Here is a 27,921-nt window from a genome sequence, read left to right on the forward strand (position 1 = left end):
TTGCTCCAGCTCTCTCCTCATGTTCTCTCTCCTCACGTTCTCTCTCCTGTTTGCTCCAGCTCTCTCCTCATGTTCTCTCTCCTCATGTTCTCTCTCCTCATGTTCTCTCTCCTCATGTTCTCTCTCCTCATGTTCTCTCTCCTCATGTTCTCTCTCCTCATGTTCTCTCTCCTCATGTTCTCTCTCCTCATGTTCTCTCTCCTCATGTGCTCTCTCCTCATGTTCTCTCTCCTCATGTTCTCTCTCCTCATGTTCTCTCTCCTCATGTTCTCTCTCCTCATGTTCTCTCTCCTCATGTTCTCTCTCCTCATGTTCTCTCTCCTCATGTTCTCTCTCCTCATGTGCTCTCTCCTCATGTTCTCCAGCTCTCTCCTCATGTTCTCTCTCCTCATGTGCTCTCTCCTCATGTTCTCCAGCTCTCTCCTCATGTTCTCTCTCCTCATGTTCTCTCTCCTCATGTTCTCTCTCCTCATGTTCTCTCTCCTCATGTTCTCTCTCCTCATGTTCTCTCTCCTCATGTTCTCTCTCCTCATGTGCTCTCTCCTCACGTTCTCTCTCCTCTGTTTGCTCCAGCTCTCTCCCGTACGACGTGACCCTGGAGGAGGCGCTGTCTCACCCTGAGGTGCAGAGGAGGATCGACGTGGCCATTGTGAACCTGAGGAACCTGACGGACCGCGTGATGAAGGCCATCACCTCCAACCTGCACCTGCTGCCGTACGTCCAGGATTTATTTACTACAGTCTTTGAGTAATAACTGAGCTGAGAGTGATGTCTGCACCTCCTCCTCTCTCCTCTCTCCGTCCTGCAGTTATGGTCTGAGATACACGGCTAAAGTTCTGCGCGACGCTCTGAGGGAGAAGTTTCCTCAGGCCAAAGAAGACGACCTCTACAAGGTACGGCTGAGTCGGCTCGTCCCTGTGACTGTGTTCCTCACCCTGTGTTCCTCACCCTGTTCTCTTCACCCTGTTCTCCTCACCCTGTGTTCCTCACCCTGTTCCTCACTCTGTTCTCCTCACCCTGTTCCTCACCCGGTTCCTCACCCTGTGTTCCTCACCCTGTTCTCCTCACTCTTTTCCTCACCCTGTGTTCCTCACCCTGTTCTCCTCACTCTTTTCCTCACCCTGTTCCTCACCCTGTGCTCCTCACCCTGTTCCTCACCCTGTTCCTCACCCTGTGTTCCTCACCCTGTTCCTCACCCTGTGTTCCTCACCCTGTGCTCCTCACCCTGTGCTCCTCTCTGGTTCCTCCTCTGCAGATCGTGGGGAACCTGGTCTACTATCGCTACATGAACCCGGCTGTTGTGGCCCCCGACGGCTTCGACGTCCTGGACCGCTCCGTCGGCTCCGCCCTCTCTCCGGAGCAGCGCCACCTGCTGGCCGCCATCGCCCGCATGCTGCAGCACGCGGCCGCCAACAAGGGTTTCCACGGCGACGGGTACCACGTCCGCATGCTCAACCAGTACATCGCCAACACGCACCAGAAGTTCAGGTGGGTCTGCTGAGTCAGCGACGATGATGACGATGATGACGATGACTAACACATTTTTTCTTTTGAAAAGCTGCCAATACACAATAGAATTCTTGCATAAAATAAATAAAGGCGACCCATTTGGGTGATATTTTAAATAAATTGCACTCTTAGAATGAAATACACATTTTGTAACATTTAAAATAAAAATGTAAATACTGTGAGTAAGTGACACAGTCGCCACTCACAGCTTGTTCACATCAGTTTGAGCTTTTTCATAAAGTGCTGGTATAACTTTGTGGCTGAAGTGCGGACGTGATGGGATATTGTAGCGGCTCAAGACTTTTAATCAAATACTTAAAGCGCCTTCAACTGCTGAATATGGCGTAAATCCATAGCGATGAAACACCTGTACCAGGCGTGATGCTTTTGCCCGGTCAGGGGGTGTTTGATGCCGACGTTAGCGGTGTTTGCACAAGGCTGCTTTTCTTCAGTAGACGTGGTTTTCACACTCGGATGATGCCGTTTTAAGTGCGTTAACATGTTTGATGTGTTGCTGCTGCAAACCCGATCTCCGTGGAACAATGTCGGCACAACTTTGGATTTATCCACCTGTCTGTCCCCGTCATGAGTTTGAACCGGAAAGACAAACAGGAGACTGTAGTGATGTGGAGGGTCTTCAAGCTCTGGCTTCTCTTTCGCTGTTGCCGTGATGCCGTTTCTCTTGTGCAGCTTCAATGTACGTCACTCAATAGTGTCCGTGCGGAAACTCGCGTAGGAACTTTGTTTCGCGGCGCTTAATATGACGCTAATAATAAATTTACATTATTTAATGAAAATAATACATCGAAACGGTACGTAAGTGAACCGAACCGAACCGAAACGGTTCAATACATCCCCGTGAACCGTTACACCCCTATACCGTAGTATAATAGTAGTATAATAGTATACCACAGTAGTATAACAGCCCTGTGTGTGACAGGAGTTTCCTGGCCGCTGTAGTATTATAGTAGTATAATAGTAGTATAATAGTATACTGCAGTATTCTAACAGCCCTTTGTGTGACAGGAGGTTCCTGGCCGCCGTAGTAGTATACTACAGTAGTATAATAGTCCTAGTGTAGTATAATAGTAGTATAATAGTATACTAGAGTATTCTAACAGCCCTGTGTGACAGGAGTTTCCTGGCCGCTGTAGTATTATAGTAGTATAATAGTAGTATAATAGTATATTACAGTATTCTAACAGTCCTGTGTGTGACAGGAGGTTCCTGGCCGCCGTAGTAGTATACTACAGTAGTATAATAGTCCTAGTGTAGTATAATAGTAGTATAATAGTATACTAGAGTATTCTAACAGCCCTGTGTGACAGGAGTTTCCTGGCCGCTGTAGTATTATAGTAGTATAATAGTAGTATAATAGTATACTGCAGTATTCTAACAGCCCTTTGTGTGACAGGAGGTTCCTGGCCGCCGTAGTAGTATACTACAGTAGTATAATAGTCCTAGTGTAGTATAATAGTAGTATAATAGTATATTACAGTATTCTAACAGTCCTGTATGTGACAGGAGGTTCCTGGCCGCTGTAGTATTATAGTAGTATAATAGTAGTATAATAGTATATTACAGTATTCTAACAGTCCTGTGTGTGACAGGAGGTTCCTGGCCGCCGTGTGTGACGTCCCGGAGCCTGAGGAGCGCTTCAGTGTGGACGAATACTCGGAGCTGCTGAATGTGAACAAGCCGGTGATCTACATCTCCCTGAGCGAGCTGCGGAACACTCACCAGGTGCACATGTCTAACTGCTGAGCCACTCTGTCTGTGAGCACATGTCTAACTGCTGAGCCACTCTGTCTGTGCACATGTCTAACTGCTGAGCCACTCTGTCTGTGAGAGGAGACTCATAACACTGTGTGTGCAGCTGCTGGTGGATCATCTGTCCGTGCTGAGTCCAGACGCCTCTGACCCCCTGCGGGCGCTGCTGAGAGACCTGGGCTCTGTGCCCACCCTACAGGAGCTCAGCGGAACTGCAGGTCAGACTGAGAGCGTGATACTCCGTAAACAACGGCCTCAGGCTGAACGTTTAGAGAACGCACCGATTATCCTGGAATCTCATATCCTCATATTACCAGACTTGTGTGCGTGTGTTTGTAGGAGACGAGAGCTGCTCTGACTCTGACCTGACTCATGTGGGAAAGACTGAGGTGTCTCTGACTCTGACCAACAAGTTCGACATCTTCAACGAGGAGCAGGAGCATCCGGACGCCAGAGGACTGCTGCTCAGGTCAGGCTTCCTCTCTGTCTGCACCCTGACACCTCACTCCTGATCCGCCTGTTCCTGACATCTCACTCCTGATCCGCCTGTTCCTGACATCTCACTCCTGATCCATCTGACCCTAACATCTCACTCCTGATCCATCTGACTCTAACACTCTGCCTCTGATTCTCTTCCAGCACAAAGCAGATGATCATCGATGTGATCCGAGCTCAGCCTGGAGACTCTCTGACCCAGATCCTGCGCTCGTCTGCCTCACAACAGCAGGTCTCTTATTCTTTCACAAATACTGACATGTTTGGTATGAGCGGCTAAAGAGCTCCTCCCGTCCTGCAGGTGGCGCACCATAACTGGCTGGTGCAGAGTCGCGCTCGGCAGGACGCTCGGACCCCGGAGAAACTCAAGAGGAACGAGTCCCTGATGGCCAACAGCGCCCTGAGCCTGGACCAGAAGAAGAGGAAGGTCCAACGCAACCTGCGCCAGCTGCAGGCCCAGGGCGCACTGCAGGCGGCCACCACAGAGGGCGCTATCCTCAGCATGATCGCTAAGGTACGTCCACCACAGAGGGCGCTATCCTCAGTATGATCGCTAAGGTACGTCCACCACAGGGGGCGCTATACTCAACATGATCACTAAGGTACGTCCACCACAGGGGGCGCTATACTCAGTATGATCGCTAAGGTACGTCCACCACAGAGGGCGCTATACTCAGTATGATCGCTAAGGTACGTCCACCACAGGGGGCGCTATACTCGGCATGATCGCTAAGGAACGTCCACCATAGAGGGCGCTATACTCAACATGATCACTAAGGTACGTCCACCACAGAGGGCGCTATACTCAACATGATCGCTAAGGTACGTCCACCACAGGGGGCGCTATACTCAGCATGATCGCTAAGGAACGTCCACCATAGAGGGCGCTATACTCAACATGATCACTAAGGTACGTCCACCACAGAGGGCGCTATACTCAGCATGATCGCTAAGGTACGTCCACCACAGGGGGCGCTATACTCGGCATGATCGCTAAGGTACGTCCACCACAGGGGGCGCTATACTCAGCATGATCGCTAAGGTACGTCCACCACAGAGGGCGCTATACTCAACATGATCGCTAAGGTACGTCCACCACAGGGGGCGCTATACTCAGCATGATCGCTAAGGTACGTCCACCACAGAGGGCGCTATACTCAACATGATCGCTAAGGTACGTCCACCACAGAGGGCGCTATACTCAGCATGATCGCTAAGGAACGTCCACCACAGGGGGCGCTATACTCAGCATGATCGCTAAGGTACGTCCACCACAGAGGGCGCTATACTCAGCATGATCGCTAAGGTACGTCCACCACAGAGGGCGCTATACTCAACATGATCACTAAGGTACGTCCACCACAGAGGGCGCTATACTCAACATGATCGCTAAGGTACGTCCACCACAGGGGGCGCTATACTCAGCATGATCGCTAAGGAACGTCCACCATAGAGGGCGCTATACTCAACATGATCACTAAGGTACGTCCACCACAGAGGGCGCTATACTCAGCATGATCGCTAAGGTACGTCCACCACAGGGGGCGCTATACTCGGCATGATCGCTAAGGTACGTCCACCACAGGGGGCGCTATACTCAGCATGATCGCTAAGGTACGTCCACCACAGAGGGCGCTATACTCAACATGATCGCTAAGGTACGTCCACCACAGGGGGCGCTATACTCAGCATGATCGCTAAGGTACGTCCACCACAGAGGGCGCTATACTCAACATGATCGCTAAGGTACGTCCACCACAGAGGGCGCTATACTCAGCATGATCGCTAAGGAACGTCCACCATAGAGGGCGCTATACTCAACATGATCACTAAGGTACGTCCACCACAGAGGGCGCTATACTCAGCATGATCGCTAAGGTACGTCCACCACAGAGGGCGCTATACTCGGCATGATCACTAAGGTACGTCCACCACAGGGGGCGCTATACTCAGCATGATCGCTAAGGTACGTCCACCACAGAGGGCGCTATACTCAACATGATCGCTAAGGTACGTCCACCACAGGGGGCGCTATACTCGGCATGATCGCTAAGGTACGTCCACCACAGAGGGCGCTATACTCAGCATGATCGCTAAGGTACGTCCACCACAGGGGGCGCTATACTCGGCATGATCGCTAAGGTACGTCCACCACAGGGGGCGCTATACTCGGCATGATCGCTAAGGTACGTCCACCACAGGGGGCGCTATACTCAGCATGATCGCTAAGGTACGTCCACCACAGAGGGCGCTATACTCAGCATGATCGCTAAGGTACGTCCACCACAGAGGGCGCTATACTCAACATGATCGCTAAGGTACGTCCACCACAGAGGGCGCTATACTCGGCATGATCGCTAAGGTACGTCCACCACAGGGGGCGCTATACTCAGCATGATCGCTAAGGTACGTCCACCACAGGGGGCGCTATACTCAGCATGATCGCTAAGGTACGTCCACCACAGGGGGCGCTATACTCAGCATGATCGCTAAGGTACGTCCACCACAGAGGGCGCTATACTCAGCATGATCGCTAAGGTACGTCCACCACAGAGGGCGCTATACTCAACATGATCGCTAAGGTACGTCCACCACAGAGGGCGCTATACTCAGCATGATCGCTAAGGTACGTCCACCACAGAGGGCGCTATACTCAGCATGATCGCTAAGGTACGTCCACCACAGAGGGCGCTATCCTCAGCATGATCGCTAAGGTACGTCCACCACAGGGGGCGCTATACTCAGCATGATCGCTAAGGTACGTCCACCACAGAGGGCGCTATACTCAGCATGATCGCTAAGGTACGTCCACCACAGAGGGCGCTATACTCAGCATGATCACTAAGGTACGTCCACCACAGAGGGCGCTATACTCAGCATGATCGCTAAGGTACGTCCACCACAGAGGGCGCTATCCTCAGCATGATCGCTAAGGTACGTCCACCACAGAGGGCGCTATACTCAGCATGATCGCTAAGGTACGTCCACCACAGAGGGCGCTATACTCAGCATGATCGCTAAGGTACGTCCACCACAGGGGGCGCTATACTCAGCATGATCGCTAAGGTACGTCCACCACAGAGGGCGCTATACTCAGCATGATCGCTAAGGTACGTCCACCACAGAGGGCGCTATACTCAGCATGATCGCTAAGGTACGTCCACCACAGAGGGCGCTATACTCAGCATGATCGCTAAGGTACATCCACCACAGAGGGCGCTATACTCAGCATGATCGCTAAGGTACGTCCACCACAGGGGGCGCTATACTCAGCATGATCGCTAAGGTACGTCCACCACAGAGGGCGCTATACTCAGCATGATCGCTAAGGTACGTCCACCACAGGGGGCGCTATACTCAGCATGATCGCTAAGGTACGTCCACCACAGAGGGCGCTATACTCAGCATGATCACTAAGGTACGTCCACCACAGAGGGCGCTATACTCAGCATGATCGCTAAGGTACATCCACCACAGAGGGCGCTATCCTCAGCATGATCGCTAAGGTACGTCCACCACAGAGGGCGCTATACTCAGCATGATCACTAAGGTACGTCCACCACAGAGGGCGCTATACTCAGCATGATCGCTAAGGTACGTCCACCACAGGGGGCGCTATCCTCAGCATGATCGCTAAGGTACATCCACCACAGAGGGCGCTATACTCAACATGATCGCTAAGGTACGTCCACCACAGGGGGCGCTATACTCAGCATGATCGCTAAGGTACGTCCACCACAGAGGGCGCTATACTCAGCATGATCGCTAAGGTACATCCACCACAGAGGGCGCTATACTCAGCATGATCGCTAAGGTACGTCCACCACAGGGGGCGCTATACTCAGCATGATCGCTAAGGTACGTCCACCACAGGGGGCGCTATACTCAGTATGATCACTAAGGTACGTCCACCACAGAGGGCGCTATACTCAGCATGATCGCTAAGGTACGTCCACCACAGAGGGCGCTATACTCAGCATGATCACTAAGGTACGTCCACCACAGAGGGCGCTATACTCAGCATGATCGCTAAGGTACGTCCACCACAGGGGGCGCTATACTCAGTATGATCGCTAAGGTACGTCCACCACAGAGGGCGCTATACTCAGCATGATCACTAAGGTACGTCCACCACAGAGGGCGCTATACTCAGCATGATCGCTAAGGTACGTCCACCACAGGGGGCGCTATACTCAGCATGATCGCTAAGGTACGTCCACCACAGAGGGCGCTATACTCAGCATGATCACTAAGGTACGTCCACCACAGAGGGCGCTATACTCAGCATGATCGCTAAGGTACGTCCACCACAGGGGGCGCTATACTCAGCATGATCACTAAGGTACGTCCACCACAGAGGGCGCTATACTCAGCATGATCGCTAAGGTACGTCCACCACAGAGGGCGCTATACTCAGCATGATCGCTAAGGTACATCCACCACAGAGGGCGCTATACTCAACATGATCGCTAAGGTACGTCCACCACAGGGGGCGCTATACTCAGTATGATCGCTAAGGTACGTCCACCACAGAGGGCGCTATACTCAGCATGATCACTAAGGTACGTCCACCACAGAGGGCGCTATACTCAGCATGATCACTAAGGTACGTCCACCACAGAGGGCGCTATACTCAGCATGATCACTAAGGTACGTCCACCACAGAGGGCGCTATACTCAGCATGATCGCTAAGGTACGTCCACCACAGGGGGCGCTATACTCAGTATGATCACTAAGGTACGTCCACCACAGAGGGCGCTATACTCAGCATGATCGCTAAGGTACGTCCACCACAGAGGGCGCTATACTCAACATGATCGCTAAGGTACGTCCACCACAGAGGGCGCTATCCTCAGTATGATCGCTAAGGTACATCCACCACAGAGGGCGCTATACTCAACATGATCGCTAAGGTACGTCCACCACAGAGGGCGCTATACTCAGCATGATCGCTAAGGTACATCCACCACAGAGGGCGCTATACTCAGCATGATTGCTAAGGTACGTCCACCACAGGGGGCGCTATACTCAGCATGATCGCTAAGGTACATCCACCACAGAGGGCGCTATACTCAGCATGATCGCTAAGGTACATCCACCACAGAGGGCGCTATACTCAGCATGATCACTAAGGTCTGTGTAACACCTCATTTGAAAGCGAAGACCCACAAAACGGATCTTTTTCCTCACGTTATTGCTGTGTTGTGTCACATTTTTGTGGAAATTTTGTCACTTATTTTTTTTTGTCCCTTTTTTTTTTTAATTTTTGTCACTTTTTTTTTTTTTTTGTCACTTTTTTAAACATTTTTTTTTTTTTAATTGTCACATTTTAGTTGAATTTTTGTTGAATTTTTGTCACATTTTTGTTGAATTTTTGTCACTTTTTTTTGAGTTTTTGTCACATTTTTGGGGGGAATTTTTGTGACATTTTAGTTGAATTTTTGTCACTTTTTTGTTGAATTTTTGTCACTTTTTTTTTTAGTTTTTCTCACATATACTCAGCATGATCACTAAGGTACGTCCACCACAGAGAGCGCTATACTCAGCATGATCACTAAGGTACGTCCACCACAGAGGGCGCTATACTCAGCATGATCACTAAGGTCTGTGTAACACCTCATTTGAAAGCTAAGACCCACAAAACGGATCTTTTTCCTCACGTTATTGCTGTGTTGTGTCACATTTTTGTTGAAATTTTGTCACTTATTTTTTTTTTTAATTTTTGTCCCTTTTTTAAAAAAAAATTATCACATTTTTTTTGTAACATTTAAAAAAAAAAAAAATTCACTTTTTTTGTTGTTGTCACTTTTAAAAAAAAATGTTTGTCACATTTTAGTTGAATTTTTGTCACTTTTTTGTTGAATTTTTGTCACTTTTTTTTTATTTTTGTCACTTTAAAAAAAAAAAAATTGTCACATTTTAGTTGAATTTTTGTCACATTTTTTTGAATTTTTGTCACATTTTTGTTGAATTTTTGTCACATTTTTTTGAATTTTTGTCACATTTTTGTTGAATTTTTGTCACATTTTTTTGAGTTTTTGTCACTTTTTTGTTTTGGAATTTTTGTGACTTTTTTTTTTAGTTTTTGTCACATATACTCAGCATGATCACTAAGGTACGTCCACCACAGAGGGCGCTATACTCATCATGATCGCTAACTTACGTCCACCACAGGGGGCGCTATACTCAGCATGATCGCTAAAGTACGTCCACTATACGTACCTTATACTGAAGCGCTTGTTTTTGCAGGACATCCGTCAGCAGCGTCTGCGGCGCCAGCGGCGAGGGGCGGAGCTAATGAAGCTGCGCCTCACGCTCAACAGCCTCCAGGCCAAGAGCAGCTTCCACAGCGAGCAGATCGACTTCTACCGCCACTACACCACCTCCTGCCTGGACAAGCTCACCAGCCAGAAGAACCAGGAGAGCAAGGGCAAGAGGAAGGCCCTGAGCTACAGCGCCACCCGGCTGCAGGAGAAGGGAGTGCTGCTGGAGATCGAGGACCTGCCCCAGAGCCAGTAAGAACCTCTCACCAGTATCTCCACTTCGGCTTTACTTAAATCTAAAAGCTTCTCGACTGGAGGGCAACGGTGTAATGCCTCATTTGAAAGCTAAGACCTGCAAAACTGATCCTCGTTTTCATTGTATATCGACAAACTAGAGACTGACTTATAACTGTCAGAAATATACAGAAATATGCTGCAAACGTCTAAATGTAGATCACTTTGTTCCTTAAAAAGATAATTATCCTGAACAGACCATGACAGGGCAGAACGAACTTCCTACATTATTTACCCCCTTTTTTAATACATAAAAAAAAAATAATAATAATAATTTTTCACACACACACAAAAAATCCCAATTTATCCAACTTTTTGTCAACATTTTTGCACTTTTAAAAAAAAATATTTTACACCCACTTTTCCTACCCCTTTTTACATATTTGTTTTTTACATTTTTGTAATTATTTTTTCAAAGTTTTCCTCTTTTTCCCTCCAAAAAAAATCCCAATCTTCCCCCATTTTATTCCACTTTTTTTCCCAATTCATTTTTCTCCTTTTTTTATTTCAACGTTTTCCTAAGTATATCCCCCTTTTATCCCCCACACGTTTCTTGACATTGGAGATAAACCAATGGGTGAGGATCGCGCTCCTCTATGGTCCTCAGGGCGGGAGCTGACATTGCTGTAATACCGCCCCCTGGTGGCCGGGGGGGCTCCAAGAGACACTTGGGAGCGTTGATTCTATTGGGACTTCAGACGGCCCAAGAACGGTTTAAAAGCCTGGCTCCAAAGAGTTTTTCTTTTTCTAAAAATCGCTCTGACCCATGTGACCCATGTGACCGCGCTGGGGGAGGTGAAATATTTTTAACCACGCTAGTTTTTGTTTATCAGCCCGAAATTTGGAAGCATTTTCAGTGCATTGACTGACTCCAGAGCCTGTCAATCAAGCTCTGGAGCTCCGTGGAGGCTCCACCCACCTGTGAGTGCAAGACTTCCTGTCTTTTTGCCCTTTTAAAGGGGGGGTATTATGAAAAATTGACTTTTTCAAACTTTCCATCGTGTTATTCTGTCACTCCCTCATTAAAAACATGCCTGAAGTGTTGCCTTGGCACATTCACGTATTTTTGAGTAATCTGTAAAAACTCTGATGGCGGCCATTTTAGGGACAGGTTTGCCTGAGTCCTCCTAGGAACGCCCCCACCTCCTGGAGACGCCTCCGAGCCGAGTAACCAACCACTGCTCTTCAGCAGAACCCCCCCCCCACTGATGTCACAGACAGCGTGCGGAGGGGGCGTGTCTAAAGGCTCAGAGGTTCTTAAAGAGACAGAGGCCTATTTCAAGACATTCACTACAGCCATTTTGAGAGAGACATTTTATACAAGGCAGTTATTCTAATTTACTGCATTTACAGACCAACAGAAGGTTTGTCATCATTGTAGTGTGATATAGACTGGTGCTATGGGACTGAACAAAGCAGAATACCCCCTCTTTAAGGAACAGGCTGCGTAGGAGGAGACAGAGCGGCCATTAAGGTTCACACAGGACTCGGGAACCTTTTCTCTGAATGGGGCTGAATGTGACCGGCTCATCTTTATTATATTATATCTATGCGATAAACTCAACATTGTAACTTTATCCTTTTCCTCCAAACAGCATTTTCGATGTTCTCTTATAAACGACGCCTCGCCCGCTCCGGGACAGACTGTTCTCTTTACCTGGTGCTTGTTTTGTGTCAGGTTTAAGAACGTCCTGTTCGAGATCTGCGCCGGGTCGGAGAAGGGAAGCTTCAGCGTCAAAGCTCGATTCCTCGGGGTCCAGATGGAGGAGTTCAACCTGACGTACCAGGTAAAGCTCTTCAAAGTAGGGCTGCTCGATTATTGAAAAAATAATAATCACGATTATTTTTGTCATAATTGAAATCACGATTATTCAAACGATTATTTGTTGCCTTTAAAAAAAAAACATAAAAAAAGTGACAAAAATCCAACAAAAAAAGACAAAAATCCATAAAAAAAAGACAAAAATCCATAAAAAAAGTGACAAAAATCCATCAAAACAGTGACAAAAATCCAGCAAAAAAATGACAAAAATCCAACAAAAAAATGACAAAAATCCAACAAAAAAATGACAAAAATCCAGCAAAAAATGACAAAAATCCAACAAAAAAATGACAAAAATCCAGCAAAAAAATTGACAAAAATCCATAAAAAAAAATGACAAAAATCCATAAAAAAAAGTGACAAAAATCCATCAAAAAAGTGACAAAAATCCAGCAAAAAAATGACAAAAATCCAACAAAAAAATGACAAAAATCCAGCAAAAAAATTGACAAAAATCCATAAAAAAAAATGACAAAAATCCATAAAAAAAGTGACAAAAATCCATCAAAAAAGTGACAAAAATCCAGCAAAAAAATGACAAAAATCCAACAAAAAAATGACAAAAATCCAGCAAAAAAAATGACAAAAATCCAACAAAAAAATGACAAAAATCCAGCAGAAAAAAGACAAAAATCCAGCAAAAAAAGTGACAAAAATCCAGCAAAAAAATGACAAAAATCCATCAAAAAAGTGACAAAAATCCAGCAAAAAAAAATGACAAAGATCCAACAAAAAAATGACAAAAATCCAGCAGAAAAAAGACAAAAATCCAACAAAAAAAGTGACAAAAATCCATAAAAAAAAGACAAAAATCCAACAAAAAAAGACAAAAATCCAACAAAAAAAGTGACAAAAATCCATAAAAAAAAGACAAAAATCCATCAAAAAAGTGACAAAAATCCATTAAAAAAAATGACAAAAATCCAACAAAAAAATGACAAAAATCCAGCAAAAAAATTGACAAAAATCCATAAAAAAAAATGACAAAAATCCATAAAAAAAAGTGACAAAAATCCATCAAAAAAGTGACAAAAATCCAGCAAAAAAATGACAAAAATCCAACAAAAAAATGACAAAAATCCAGCAAAAAAAATGACAAAAATCCAACAAAAAAAAGACAAAAATCCAGCAGAAAAAAGACAAAAATCCAGCAAAAAAATGACAAAAATCCAGCAAAAAAAGACAAAAATCCATCAAAAAAGTGACAAAAATCCATTAAAAAAAAGACAAAAATCCAACAAAAAAAGACAAAAATCCAACAAAAAAAGACAAAAATCCATCAAAAAAATGACAAAAATCCAGCTGAAAAAAGACAAAAATCCATAAAAAAAAGTGACAAAAATCCCAAAATTAAAAATTGGGAGGAAAAATTTTTTTGGGAAAAATTGAAAAAAAAAAATTATAATCGATTGTTGGCGATTATGCTAATTTTGAAATTGTTTACTGTTGTAATCGAAATCGTAATCGAATTTCGATTAATTGCACAGCCCTACTTCAAAGTGAACAAACCTGCCCTGTTGTGATGTTTGCTGACGTTCCTCTGCGTCCAGGAGCTGCTCCAGCTCCAGTACGACGGAGTGGCTGTGATGAAGATGTTCGACAAGGCCAAAGTCAACGTCAACCTGCTCATCTTCCTCCTCAACAAGAAGTTCTACAACAAGTGAAGGCTTTGTCCCCACACGTTATTCAGCTCCACCACACTTTTACTCACGTTTTTACCCGTCACGTGTGCTTTACGTGTTTTAAAGGGAACGTATCATGGAAATGTACCTTTTATGAGCTTTAAATCATGTTATTATGACAGTTTTTCTTATTTCACTACAGTTTTAGCTCCATTTCTCTGTTAAGAATCAAATGTTCTGCTTTTGTGGCAGTTTAACTCTAGTATAAAAGCATTAATATGACCTCCTGCTGCTGCTGCTGCTCAAAGAAACACTCACACATTCTAGAAAACTCCATCGGCTGCAGATTTAACACAGATCTAAAAGCTGTGGCTGTAACGACTGATGTTTAAAAGATAATTTGTTCTGTTTGTTTGTATCTGTCACTTTTCACTCCTGAAACGCTCCAGTGAGACCTCGTCCCGTTTGCTTTTCCTCATGTAAATATTTTCTGTGTCTTTAAACCTCCATGTTTTAATAAATAAAAGCTTTATTGTTGTGAATTGTTTTGATTTTAAGTGAAGGATTCGTGCAGTGAGTTTTTAAGCTCCAGTTTCTGCTCAGTCACAAGCCCCTCCCACTTTTCCCCCATCAATCCAAAACATGCACAAGAGCGCTTCACAAACGGTGGCGTCTCGTGGGATGTTTTAAGTGCTTTTCGAACAGTTTTTTACTTTCATTTCGATAATGAGTTTATTAACCCCTTAACTCCCGCCTGAACCGAGCACATTTTCTACAGTTTGGCTTTACCCCAATCCAAAAGCTTCTGGAAAAAAGCTGTGAAAATAACAACAAAACTGAGACGAAAACAATGAAGATGTGACAAAAAAGTGACGAGAAATTAATGAAAATGTGATAACAATTTGACAATATTTTTTTACAAAAATGTGACAAAAAAATGACCAAAATGTGATAAAAATTTGACAAAAAAACGACAAAGTGACAAAAATGGGACAAAAAATTTGACAAAAAAATGTCAAATGTGACAAATTAAAAAAATTTGATAAAAAAAATGACGAAAAAGTGAAAAAAATTGACAAAAAAATTACAAAAAATTGACAAAAAAACGACAAAAATGACCAAAAATTGGTATTAAAAAATGACGAAAAAGTGAAAAAAATCTGACTAAAATGACCAAAATGTGACAAAAAAATGACCAAAATGTGATACAAAATTGACAAAAAAATACAAAAAAGCGACAAAAATGTGACAAAAATGACAAAAAATTGGTTAAAAAAAATGACAAAAAAGTGAAAAAAATGTGACAAAAAATGTCAAAAATGTGACAAAAAAATGACCAAAATTTTATAAAAATTTGACAAAAAAATTACACAAATTTGACAAAAAAAACGACAAAAAATGTGACAAAAAAAAAAAAAATTGATTAAAAAATGGACAAAAAGATGACCAAAATTTGATAAAAATTTGACAAAAAAATTACAAAAAATTGACAAAAAAACGACAAAAATGTGACAAAAATGACCAAAAATTGGTATTAAAAAAATGACGAAAAAGTGAATAAAATGTAACAAAAAAATGACGAAAAAGTGAATAAAATGTAACAAAAATACAGCAGAATAAAGACAAAAATCCAGCAAAAAAATTGACAAAAATCCATCAGAAAAAAGACAAAAATCCAACAAAAAAATGACAAAAATACAGCAGAAAAAAGACAAAAATTCAGCAGAAAAAAGACAAAAATCCAGCAAAAAAATGACAAAAATCCAGCAAAAATGTGACAAAAATACAGCAGAAAAAAGACAAAAATCCAACAAAAAAATGACAAAAATACAGCAGAAAAAAGACAAAAATACAGCAAAAAAATGACAAAAATCCATCAGAATAAAGACAAAAATCCAACAAAAAAATGACAAAAATACAGCAGAAAAAAGACAAAAATACAGCAAAAAAATTGACAAAAATCCATCTGAAAAAAGACAAAAATCCAACAAAAAAAGACAAAAATCCATTAAAAAAAGTGACAAAAATCCATTAAAAAAGGTGACAAAAATCCATAAAAAAAAGTGACAAAAATCCCAAAATTAAAAATTGAAAAAATTGTTTAAAAAAAAACAAAAAAATTACAAAAATTGAAAAAAAACTATTATAATCGATTTTTTGCGATTATGCTAATTTTGAAATTGTTTACTGTTGTAATCGAAATCGTAATCGAATTTCGATTAATTGCACAGCCCTACTTCAAAGTGAACAAACGTGCCCTGTTGTGATGTTTGCTGACGTTCCTGTGCGTCCAGGAGCTGCTCCAGCTTCAGTACGACGGAGTGGCCGTGATGAAGATGTTCGACAAGGCCAAAGTCAACGTCAACCTGCTCATCTTCCTCCTCAACAAGAAGTTCTACAACAAGTGAACGCTTTGTCCCCACACGTTATGCAGCTCCACCACACTTTTACTCACGTTTTTACCCGTCACGTGTGCTTTACGTGTTTTAAAGGGAACGTATCATGGAAATGTACCTTTTTATGAGCTTTAAATCATGTTTTTCTTATTTCACTACAGTTTTAGCTCCATTCCTCTGTTAAGAATCAAATGTTCTGCTTTTGTGGCAGTTTAACTCTAGTATAAAAGCATTAATATGACCTCCTCCTGCTGCTGCTGCTCAAAGAAACACTCACACATTCTAGAAAACTCCATCGGCTGCAGATTTAACACAGATCTAAAAGCTGTGGCTGTAACGACTGATGTTTTAAAGATAATATGTTCTGTGTTTGTATCTGTCACTTTTCACTCCTGAAACGCTCCAGTGAGACCTCGTCCCGTTTGCTTTTCCTCATGTAAATATTTTCTGTGTCTTTAAACCTCCATGTTTTAATAAATAAATGCTTTATTGTTGTGAATTGTTTTGATTTAAGTGAAGGATTCGTGCTGTGAGTTTTTAAGCTCCAGAGTCACAAGCCCCTCCCACTTTCACATCAATCCAAAACATGCACAAGAGCGCTTCACAAACTGTCACATGTCGTGGAATGTTTTAAGTGCTTTTCTTTCATTTTAATAATGAGTTTATTAACCCCTTAACTCTCACCTGAACCGAGCACATTTTCTCCAGTTTGGCTTTACCCCAATCCAAAAGCTTCTGGAAAAAAGGTGAGAAAATAGCGACAGAACTGAGACGAAAACAATGATGAAGATGTGACAAAAAAGTGACGAGAAATTAATGAAAATGCGATAACAATTTGACAATTTTTTTTTACAAAAATTTGACAAAAAAATGACCAAAATGTGATAAAAATTGGAAAAAAAAAACGACAAAAAAAATGTCAAATGTGACAAAAAAGTACAAAAATTGATTTAAAAAAATGACAAAAAAGTGAAAAAAATTTGACAAAAAAATTACACAAATTTGACAAAAAAACGACCAAAAAAACCACAAAAAATGTGACAAAAATGGGATAAAAAATTGACAAAAATGTGACAAAAAAAGTAAAAAAAATTTGATTAAAAAAAATGACGAAAAAGTGAAAAAAATGTGACAAAAAAATTTACAAAAAAACGACAAAAAATGTGACAAAAATGGGAGAAAAAATTGGAGAAAAAATTACAAAAATGTGACAAAAAATGACAAAAATTTGATATAAAAAATGACGAAAAAGTGACAAAAATGAGTTGAATACCTGACCAAAAAATGATGGAAAAAAAATCTGATGACGTGAGGAAAAACATCCTCTCGGTTCAGGCGGGAGTTAAGAGGTTAAACTATTATAAAAGAAGCTAAAATAACTGTTAATAATCACGAGCAAAAACAACGCTGTGGTTTTTCTTCCTCCAGGAGCCGCAGGTTCGTCTCGTTAATCATTAATCACTGAAGGAGCTGCAATCAGGGCGAAGAGCAGAGGTTCACACTCGGCTCAAGGTCAGGAGGAAATAATGAGATTATAAATACACACAAAACTCAAGAGTCCTTTACCTGGATCTAACTCTCACCTGGTCGGATCTGGTTCTGGTTCAGAGTCTGGTTCAGGTTCAGGTTAAGCCTAAAGAATGAGCTCAGCCGACGACGGGACAGATACAATTTTGGGCTCAATATTTATCGTCTGTTCATTTATTTGCATTTTGAATCACATTTTTGTAAAGTAATACTGTATTTTCAACCTCACACGCCCCCACGCGCCCCCACAGAGGGTCATGGGTATTGAACATGAAGGTGCGAGTCTAAGTTTCCACAATAATATCCAAAAAAATGTAAGATATTTTGTCTGCGTGGCCGTGATATCAAACTTTTTACAGTTTTCTATTTTTTTTTTGTTCATTTTTTTACCTGTATTTCTCAGACTTGGTTGTTTCTTTTTAAAAACCCTCTAAATTTTGATTCTTACCTTTAAAATGAATGCCTGTACTTGTTCGGAGGAGTAAAAAGTGAGTTGTTTTTACAGTACAACACAATGAGGAGGGCGGAGCCTGTTGATCAAACATCCATAGAGGCTCCTGGGACATATTTTTTCATCCCAATCATTCAGACTCAAACACTCACTGACAACAAACACATACAAACAACACATACAAACAACACAAACAAACAACACATACAAACAACACAAACAAACAACACATACAACAAACACATACAAACAACACAAACAAACAACACAAACAAACAACACATACAAACAACACATACAAACAACACAAACAAACAACACATACAAACCATTTTAGGGCTTTAACCTCTTAACTCCCGCCTGAACCGAGAGGATCTTTTTCCTCACATCATCAAATTTTTTTTCCATCATTTTTTGGTTGGGTATTCAACTCATTTTTGTAACTTTTTTTGTCATTTTTTGTCCAATTTTTTTGTCATTTTTTTTCAATTTTTTGTCATTTTTTTTGTCATTTTTTCGTCATTTTTTAATACATTTTTTGTCATTTTTCGTAAATGTTTTATCACATTTTTGTCATTTTTTGTCACATTTTTTTGTCAATTTTTTATAAATTTTTTGTCATTTTTTTGTGTACATTTGTGTAGTTTATTTGTCTTTTTTTATCGATTTTTTGTCACATTTTTTTGTCACATTTTTGTCATTTTTTGTCACATTTTTGTTATATTTTGTCATTTTTTCGACAATTTTTTAATAATATTTTTGTCATTTTTTTGGTCACATTTTGGTCATTTTTTTGTCAATTTTTTTATAAATTTTTTGTCATTTTTTGTCACATTTTGGTAATTTTTTGTCAATTTTTGTATTGATTTTTTGTCATTATTTTGTCATTTTTTAGTCATATTTTTGTCATTTTTCGTCAATTTCTTTTTGACATTTTTGCCACTTTTTCATCAAAGTTTTCTCACTTTTTTGTCACATTTTCATCATTGTTTTCGTCTCAGTTCTGTCACTATTTCCTCACTTTTTTTCCAGAAGCTTTTGGATTGGGGTAAAGCCAAACTGGAGAAAATGCTCTCGGTTCAGGTGGGAGTTAAGGGGTTAATATCGGGCACGGGAGAAATAAAGTGCGTTCCTTTGCGCCCCGCCCCTCTCGGCTCCACTTCCGGAGTTCGTGACAGGTGCACGTACGGACGCGCTCAGGTGAACGGCAGGTGGATGATCCCGGTACAAACAGGTACGTGTTTCCCCGCGCGTCCCGGACCGGAGCCTCCGCGGTGGTCGCGAGTTCGAGTTGGTTCGTGTGTTTTTATTTCCGGTCGCGCGGGATTAAACTGAGCCGTGTTTGTTTTTGAGTGACCGAAACCAGAGGCTCTTCCGGAGCTCGAGCCACACCTGAGATTTAGGTTTAATGTGATAAAAGCCCGGGTTCAGGTGAATCAGAGCCTGGTGGTCTGGTTCTCCTGGTTCTCCTGGTTCTCCTGGTTCTCCTGGTTCTCCTGGTTCTTCTGTCAGACTGAACTTCTGACCTGGTCCAGTGTTTACGACAGGTTTTAGACTTTGTGTTTCCGCTGGGTTTGGCTCGTGGTCCTTTTGCGCCCCCTGGTGGAGCTTTAGTGCAGCGCAGACAGAACATAAGCGTCATGTTTACGCCTGAGTCTTAAAGCTGAGGTAACTGGGCACTATATGGGCAGTACGTGGGCAGTACGTGGGCAGTACGTGGGCAGTACGTGGGCAGTACGTGGGCAGTACGTGGGCAGTACGTGGACAGTACGTGGGCAGTACGTGGGCAGTACGTGGGCAGTATGTGGGCAGTATGTGGGCAGTATATGGGCAGTATGTGGACAGTATGTGGGCAGTATGTGGGCAGTATGTGGGCAGTATGTGGGGAGTATGTGGGGAGTATGTGGGGAGTATGTGGGCAGTATGTGGACAGTACGTGGGCAGTACGTGGGCAGTACGTGGGCAGTATATGGGCAGTATATGGGCAGTATGTGGACAGTATGTGGGCAGTATGTGGGCAGTATGTGGGCAGTATATGGACAGTATGTGGGCAGTATGTGGGCAGTATGTGGGCAGTATATGGGCAGTATATGGGCAGTATATGGACAGTATGTGGGCAGTACGTGGGCAGTACGTGGGCAGTATATGGGCAGTATATGGGCAGTATGTGGGCAGTATGTGGGCAGTATGTGGGCAGTATGTGGGCAGTATATGGACAGTATGTGGGCAGTATGTGGGCAGTATGTGGGCAGTATATGGGCAGTATATGGGCAGTATATGGGCAGTATATGGGCAGTATATAGGCAGTATATGGGGAGTATGTGGGCAGTACGTGGGCAGTACGTGGGCAGTATGTGGGCAGTATATGGGCAGTATATGGGCAGTATATGAGCAGTATATGGGCAGTATATGGGCAGTATATGGGCAGTATATGGGCAGTATATGAGCAGTATATGGGGAGTATATGACCAGTATGTGGGCAGTATATGGGCAGTATGTGGGCAGTATGTGGGCAGTATATGGGGAGTATATGAGCAGTATATGAGCAGTATGTGGGCAGTATATGGGCAGTATGTGGGCAGTATGTGGGCAGTATATGGGGAGTATATGCGCAGTATGTGGGCAGTATGTGGGCAGTATATGGGGAGTATATGCGCAGTATATGGGCAGTATATGGTGAGTATATGGGCAGTATGTGGGCAGTATGTGGGCAGTATGTGGGCAGTATGTGGGCAGTATATGCGCAGTATATGGGCAGTATATGGGCAGTATATGAGCAGTATATGACCAGTATGTGGGCAGTATATGGGCAGTATGTGGGCAGTATATGGGGAGTATATGCGCAGTATGTGGGCAGTATGTGGGCAGTATATGGGGAGTATGTGGGCAGTATGTGGGCAGTATATGAGCAGTATATGAGCAGTATATGGGCAGTATATGGGCAGTATATGGGCTGTATATGAGCAGTATATGGGCAGTATATGGGCAGTATATGAGCAGTATATGGGCAGTATATGGGCTGTATATGAGCAGTATATGGGCTGTATATGAGCAGTATATGAGCAGTATATGGGCAGTATGTGGGCAGTATATGGGGAGTATATGCGCAGTATATGCGCAGTATATGGGCAGTATATGGGGAGTATATGGGCAGTATGTGGGCAGTATGTGGGCAGTATATGGGCAGTATATGGGCAGTATATGGGGAGTATATGGGGAGTATATGGGCAGTATATGGGCAGTATATGAGCAGTATATGACCAGTATGTGGGCAGTATATGGGCAGTATGTGGGCAGTATATGGGGAGTATATGCGCAGTATGTGGGCAGTATGTGGGCAGTATGTGGGCAGTATATGGGGAGTATGTGGGCAGTATGTGGGCAGTATATGAGCAGTATATGAGCAGTATATGGGCAGTATATGGGCAGTATATGGGCTGTATATGAGCAGTATATGGGCAGTATATGGGCAGTATATGAGCAGTATATGGGCAGTATATGGGCTGTATATGAGCAGTATATGGGCTGTATATGAGCAGTATATGAGCAGTATATGGGCTGTATATGAGCAGTATATGGGCAGTATATGAGCAGTATATGGGCAGTATATGGGCTGTATATGAGCAGTATATGGGCAGTATATGGACAGTATATGGGCAGTATATGGGCAGTATATGTGCAGTACATGTGCAGTACATGTGCAGTACATGTGCAGTACATGGGCAGTATATGGGCAGTATATGGGCAGTATATGTGCAGTATATGTGCAGTACATGGGCAGTACATGGGCAGTATATGGGCAGTATGTGACCAGTATGTGGGCAGTATATGGGCAGTATATGGACAGTATATGGACAGTATATGGGCAGTACATGGGCAGTACATGGGCAGTACATGGGCAGTACATGGGCAGTATGTGACCAGTATGTGACCAGTATGTGGGCAGTATATGGGCAGTATATGGGCAGTATATGGGCAGTATATGAGCAGTATATGGGCAGTATATGAGCAGTATATGGGCAGTATATGGACAGTATATGGGCAGTATATGGGCAGTATATGGGCAGTATATGGGCAGTATATGGACAGTATATGGGCAGTATATGGGCAGTATATGGGCAGTATATGGACAGTGTATAGGGAGTATATGTGCAGTATATAGGCAGTATATGGGCAGTATATGGGCAGTATATGGGCAGTATATGACCAGTATATGACCAGTATATGACGTCCTCTCAGTGTCTGCAGATGTCCGAGCTCAAGCCCCCAGAGAGCAGCAGCTGGACGGAGAGCCAGGACATGACGGCGGGGGGCGGGGCCTGGCAGGAGGACGCCATGAGAGAGGGAGGCGGGGCCTGGGAGGAGAACACGCTGCCTGTGAGCGCGGCTCGAGTGTTCAGCCCCGCCCCGGCGTGGGAGGCGGAGCCTGAGAAGACGCCCTTCCTCCAGCAGCACTTCCTGGAGGAGGAGTGGCAAGAGGAAGCCCTGCCCACAGGTACCGTCCCGAGCCTCATCCTGGAGATGGTGTTAGTGCTTCCTGGTGTGGGAGGAGCTTAGTGATGTCACGGCGTCTGAGGTTTGAGTGTGATCCTCTGCTCCAGGCCGCTGCTGCAGTGAGCGCCTCGTCCTGAAGATGGCGGTGTCGCTGGGGACGGCCGCTCTGCTGTTCCCCTTCCTGATTTGGGGCGGGTACGTGTTCCTGCCCTTCGACGCCCCGGTGATGGACGGCGCCCCCTTCAGGCTGGTGTACACGCTGCGCTGCTCCGTCTTCGCCACGCTGCCCATCGCATTCGGTAAAACTCACGGTTCAGAAGTCGACAGTTCAAATCCAGTCTGTGACGTTTATGTCGTAGGTTTTATCACCGAGTGCAGTTTAATCCTGAACTCAAAAACAAGGATGGAAATGTGACAAAAGTGACGAAAACGTTGATGAAAAAGTGGCAAAAATGTCACAAGAAATTGACAAATTAAAAAAATGACAAAATTGTGATAAAAATTTGACCAAAAATTGACCAAAAAAATGACAAAAATGTGACACAAAAATTTGACCAAAAAATGACAAAAATGTCACAAGAAATTGACAAAAAATGACAAAAAAATGACAAAAAATGACAAAAATGTGATGAAAAAATTGACGAAAAAATGAATAGATGTGACAAAAAATGACCAACAAAATGACAAAAATGAGTTAAATACGCAACAAAAAAATCATGAAAATGTGACAAGAAAGTGTGAAAACATTGACAAAAAAGTGACGAAAAATTGATGAAAAAGTGGCAAAAATGTCACAAGAAATTGACAAAAAATGTATGAAAAATGACCAAAAATGTGACAAAAAATGACAAAAATTGGATAAAAATTGACGAAAAAATGAATAAATGCGACAAAAAAAATGACCAAAATGTGACAAAAAAATTACAAAAAAGTCACAAAAATGAGATAAATACCCAACAAAAAAATTATGGAAATGTGACAAAAAATTGATGAAAATATTGGCAAAAAAATGACAAAAATTGACAAAAAAATGAAAAAAAAATACAAAATTGTGATAAAAAATTGACAAAAAAAATAAAAAATTTGACAAAATGTGACAAAAAAATGACCAAAATTTGATTAAAAAAAAAAAGACAAATAAATGAAAAAAAATGTGACAAAAAAATGACAAAAAAAAGTCACAAAAATGAGTTGAATACCCAACAAAAAAATGATGGAAAAAAATGTGATGACATGAGGAAAAAGATCCTCTCGGTTCAGGCGGGAGTTAAGAGGGTAAACAAAATAAAACCAAATAACTAACAGAGTGTTGAGTGTTCTGTAATGTAGATGAAACAGGGCAGACGGAAAAAGGTTTTACCCAAATCTAATTCTGAAATGAATGTCCAGCGCCTTATTTGAAAGCTAAGACCTGCAAAACTAATTGCCATGTTTTTGTCTCTCCAAGAAGCTTTAGATTTGGGTAAAGCCAATCTGGAGAAAATATACTTGGTCGAGGTGGGGCTTATCTCGATCCTATGAAGGTTTATTTGTGTTTTTATTATCAAAGTGGTTTCCATACACTGAATTTATAACAATATTGGAAAAAAAAAATCTGCGTAATTTTTTTCGCTGCTAAAAAAATTCAGTGTAAAAAAAAAATTTCTTTTTTTTTTTTTTTTTTGCTGCTTCAAACTCAGTGACAGACCGCCAATGAATACGCAAGTGTTAGCTTAGCACTCACTCATTTCTATGGGTTAGCCTAGCGGCGTCCATTGGTTTACATGGAACAGTTAGCATTGGACATTAAGCCGTGTTTTTTCCTTAAAAAAAAAAAGGGAGAAGCTATGGGAGAAACACTAAGGATTTTTACTCTAAATGGAAAAAAAAAAATTGGGGCAAAAATTAGGGGAAAATATATAAGAATTGGGCAGAAAATTTTGGAAAAAATTGGAAGAATAGAGAAAAAAATTGGCAAAAAATAGGAACAAATTGGGAATAATTTGGAAAAACAAGAAAAAAAATATAGGGAACAATTTATAAACAAAATGGGGCAAACGTTGGGCAAAAAAGAATTGAAAACATTGAGAGAAATAAAAAGTTGCTGAAACAACCAAGTCACTTCCTTTTAATCCCAGGACCAACCTCGACGTAAGAATAAGCGAGTGTTAGCTTAGCGCTCACTCATTTCTATGGGTTAGCCTAGCCTAGCGCCGTCCATTGGTTTACATGGAACAGTTAGCATTGGACATAAAAAAATCTGAAAGGACCAACCTTAAAGGGGCTGGAAGCAAGTTCGCCATTTTATACTCACTACTGCCACCTCAGGCCATATGTGTAACTGCACCTTCTATATTAAGCTCGTGCATGAAGGCAATTCGGGCCGAAGTGACACATTTTTGAGTGACCGTACAGGATTTTAGAGGCAGTTGTGGTGAACAGGTCTGGGCACATTCTACACATTAGGACATGGCTGGAACATGTAGGGGGAGGAAAATACTTAATTTTAACATTTTAAAACTCCTTATAGTCCCTTTAAGTTAAGAATAAGAATAATGTTAGCTTAGCGCTCACTCATTTCTATGTGTTAGCCTAGCCTAGCGCCGTTAGCATTGGACCTTCCCGTTGCAGGGTTCCTGGTTCTGGGCGTGTCGCGGCTGCGCTCCGGTGAAGTCCGCGCCCTGTGCGACGCGGGGGGGTGTGGCTCCGGCGAACAGAAGGGGGCGGGCTCCACTGAGGTCGCCGTGCACCGCGCCTTCGTGTCGGACTCCGCCCACCTCTTCCTGGTCTTCTTCCTGCAGCTGGTCGTCATGGCGACGTACCTGAGCCAGGAGCAGCTCAAACTGGTGCCGCTGCTCACCGTCCTCTTCTGCCTCGGACGGTACGTTCCCACCTTTAACCTCCAGGCAAACAGAAATATAATATAAAACCTAATCATAAATAGGGTTTAAGGTTTATCATCCATCTCATCTATATCATCTTTCTCAAGTTGTTTTTCCTCCCTTTTTTTTCTTCCAAATTTTCTCAAACTTTTTCAATTTATTTTCCCCAAAACGTTTCAAAAGTAAAACAAAAAAGCCCAATTTTTTTTCACGTTTTGTCCAGTTTTATCATGTTTTACCCCCACATTTTCCCCACTTTTTTTTTTTTTTTTATGATTTTTTCCCCCACATTTCCCCCCAAATTATTTTCAACTTTTAAAGCTTTTTTTTTTCCTGATTTATCTTTTTTTTTTATTTAAAAAAAAAAAAATCCCCACTTTTTTTTTCTTCTCATTTTTACCACCTTTCTTTTTAAAAAATATTTCCCAAATTTCCCCCATTTTTTTTCCTTGTTTAAAAAAACAACTCATTTTTTCCTCAAAGTAAAGATTTTATTTTATTTTTTGTTCCTGCTTTTGATACTTTTATTTTTTCAATACCAGTCGTACCTAAACCTTTAACAGTCCCAGTCCTGGTTAAAGGTTTAGGTACTACTGGTATTAGTAGTACCTAAACTACTACTAATACCAGTAGTATTAGTAGTTTAGTAGTAGTTTAGGCTGGTGTTAATAATGTGTCCTTTAAAGGCTGGTGTTAATCATTTTTTTTCTTCCAAATTTTCTCAAACTTTTTCAATTTATTTTCCCCAAAACGTTTCAAAAGTAAAACAAAAAAATCCCAATTTTTTTTCACGTTTTGTCCAGTTTTATCATTTTTTACCCCCACATTTCCCCACTTTTTTTTGCCCAATTATGATTTTTTTTCCCACATTTCCCCCCGAATTATTATCAACTTTTTAAGCTTTTTTTCTTCCTGATTTATCTTTTTTTTATTGAAAAAAAAAATCCCCACTTTTGTTTTCTTCTCATTTTTACCACCTTTCTTTTTTTTAATTATTTCCCAAATTTCCCCCATTTTTTTCCCTTGTTTAAAAAAAAAAAACACATTTTTTTTCCTCAAAGTAAAGATTTTATATTTTTTTCTGTTCCTGCTTTTGATACTTATTTTTTCAATACCAGTCGTACCTAAACCTTTAACAGTCCCAGCCCTGGTTAAAGGTTTAGGTACTACTGGTATTAGTAGCACCTAAACTACTACTAATACCAGTAGTTTAGTAGTTTAGTAGTAGTTTAGGCTGATGTTAATAATGTGTCCTTTAAAGGCTGGTGTTTATAATGTGTCCTTTAAAGGTTGGTGTTTATAATGTGTCCTTTAAAGCCTGGTGTTAATCATGTGTGTCCTTTAAAGGTTGGTGTTTATAATGTGTCCTTTAAAGGCTGGTGTTTATAATGTGTCCTTTAAAGCCTGGTGTTAATCATGTGTGTCCTTTAAAGGTTGGTGTTTATAATGTGTCCTTTAAAGCCTGGTGTTAATCATGTGTCCTTTAAAGGCTGGTGTTTATAATGTGTGTCCTTTAAAGGTTGGTGTTTATAATGTGTCCTTTAAAGGCTGGTGTTTATAATGTGTGTCCTTTAAAGGCTGGTGTTTATAATGTGTCCTTTAAAGGCTGGTGTTAATAATGTGTCCTTTAAAGCCTGGTGTTAATCATGTGTGTCCTTTAAAGGCTGGTGTTTATAATGTGTCCTTTAAAGGTTGGTGTTTATAATGTGTCCTTTAAAGCCTGGTGTTAATCATGTGTGTCCTTTAAAGGTTGGTGTTAATAATGTGTCCTTTAAAGGTAATCATGTGTGTCCTTTTAAAGCCTGGTGTTAATCATGTGTCCTTTAAAGGTTGGTGTTAATCCTGTGTGTCCTTTAAAGGTAATCATGTGTGTCCTTTAAAGGTTGGTGTACTGGGTCGCCGCCGCCTTCCAGAGCAGCGTCAGGGCCTTCGGGTTCGGTCTGTCCTTCCTCCCGTCCCTCGCCATGATGGTCGCCAACCTGTACTTCATGGTTACCATGGAGCTGAGCGGCGGCCTCTCCAACCCGCCCTACACGGAGCAGGCCCCGCCCCCTGGACGCCAGCGCTTCTGGGGCTGAGGGCGGTCCCGGAGAGGGCGGTCCCGGAGAGGGCGGTCCCGGAGAGGGCGGTCCCGGAGAGGGCGGTCCCGGAGAGGGCGGTCCCGGAGAGACGTCCACAAACTGCCTCAAACGAACATGAAGATCTGAATCCGTTGAAACTGTTGATTAGACTTTTTTCCTGGAGCTCGTGCTCGTTGTTGTTGCCACAGGTCTGTTCCGTTGCCTCGGCCGTGTTGGCCTTAAATGTTTGTTTGTCCTTAACCTCTTAACTCCCGCCTGAACCGAGAGGATCTTTTTCCTCATCATTTTTTTGTTGGGTATTCAACTCATTTTTGTAACTTTTTTGTCATTTTTTA

At 42.4% G+C, this 27,921-nt stretch overlaps 2 protein-coding genes across 2 annotated transcripts in view; both read left to right on the forward strand.

Annotated features, from left to right (window-relative positions):
* Nucleotides 1-13,820, forward strand: part of iqgap3 (IQ motif containing GTPase activating protein 3) — a 56,604-nt gene extending 42,784 nt beyond the window's left edge. Inside the window, exons 26-36 of the mRNA XM_079569345.1 lie at nucleotides 574-714; nucleotides 809-893; nucleotides 1,256-1,488; nucleotides 3,120-3,252; nucleotides 3,386-3,497; nucleotides 3,619-3,748; nucleotides 3,919-4,006; nucleotides 4,076-4,288; nucleotides 10,025-10,290; nucleotides 12,011-12,119; nucleotides 13,705-13,820. Coding sequence (XP_079425471.1) covers nucleotides 574-714; nucleotides 809-893; nucleotides 1,256-1,488; nucleotides 3,120-3,252; nucleotides 3,386-3,497; nucleotides 3,619-3,748; nucleotides 3,919-4,006; nucleotides 4,076-4,288; nucleotides 10,025-10,290; nucleotides 12,011-12,119; nucleotides 13,705-13,818 — 1,624 coding nt within the window. The 3' untranslated portion in view covers nucleotides 13,819-13,820. The remainder of the gene's footprint in view (nucleotides 1-573; nucleotides 715-808; nucleotides 894-1,255; nucleotides 1,489-3,119; nucleotides 3,253-3,385; nucleotides 3,498-3,618; nucleotides 3,749-3,918; nucleotides 4,007-4,075; nucleotides 4,289-10,024; nucleotides 10,291-12,010; nucleotides 12,120-13,704) is intronic.
* A 5,500-nt stretch (nucleotides 13,821-19,320) lies between these two features.
* LOC306972654 (transmembrane protein 79-like) lies at nucleotides 19,321-27,583 on the forward strand (the record flags this gene model as incomplete). The annotated part of the gene is made up of 5 exons (XM_079569342.1): nucleotides 19,321-19,384; nucleotides 22,390-22,645; nucleotides 22,752-22,943; nucleotides 25,255-25,504; nucleotides 27,388-27,583. The coding sequence occupies exons 2-5, from the start codon at nucleotides 22,399-22,401 to the stop codon at nucleotides 27,581-27,583; spliced, it is 885 nt and encodes a 294-aa protein (XP_079425468.1). The 5' UTR covers nucleotides 19,321-19,384; nucleotides 22,390-22,398.
* Between the last annotated feature and the right edge of the window lie 338 nt (nucleotides 27,584-27,921).

The sequence above is a fragment of the Gobius niger genome (assembly GCF_951799975.1).
Source record: "Gobius niger genome assembly, chromosome: 13".
Classification (NCBI taxonomy): Eukaryota; Metazoa; Chordata; class Actinopteri; order Gobiiformes; family Gobiidae; genus Gobius; species Gobius niger.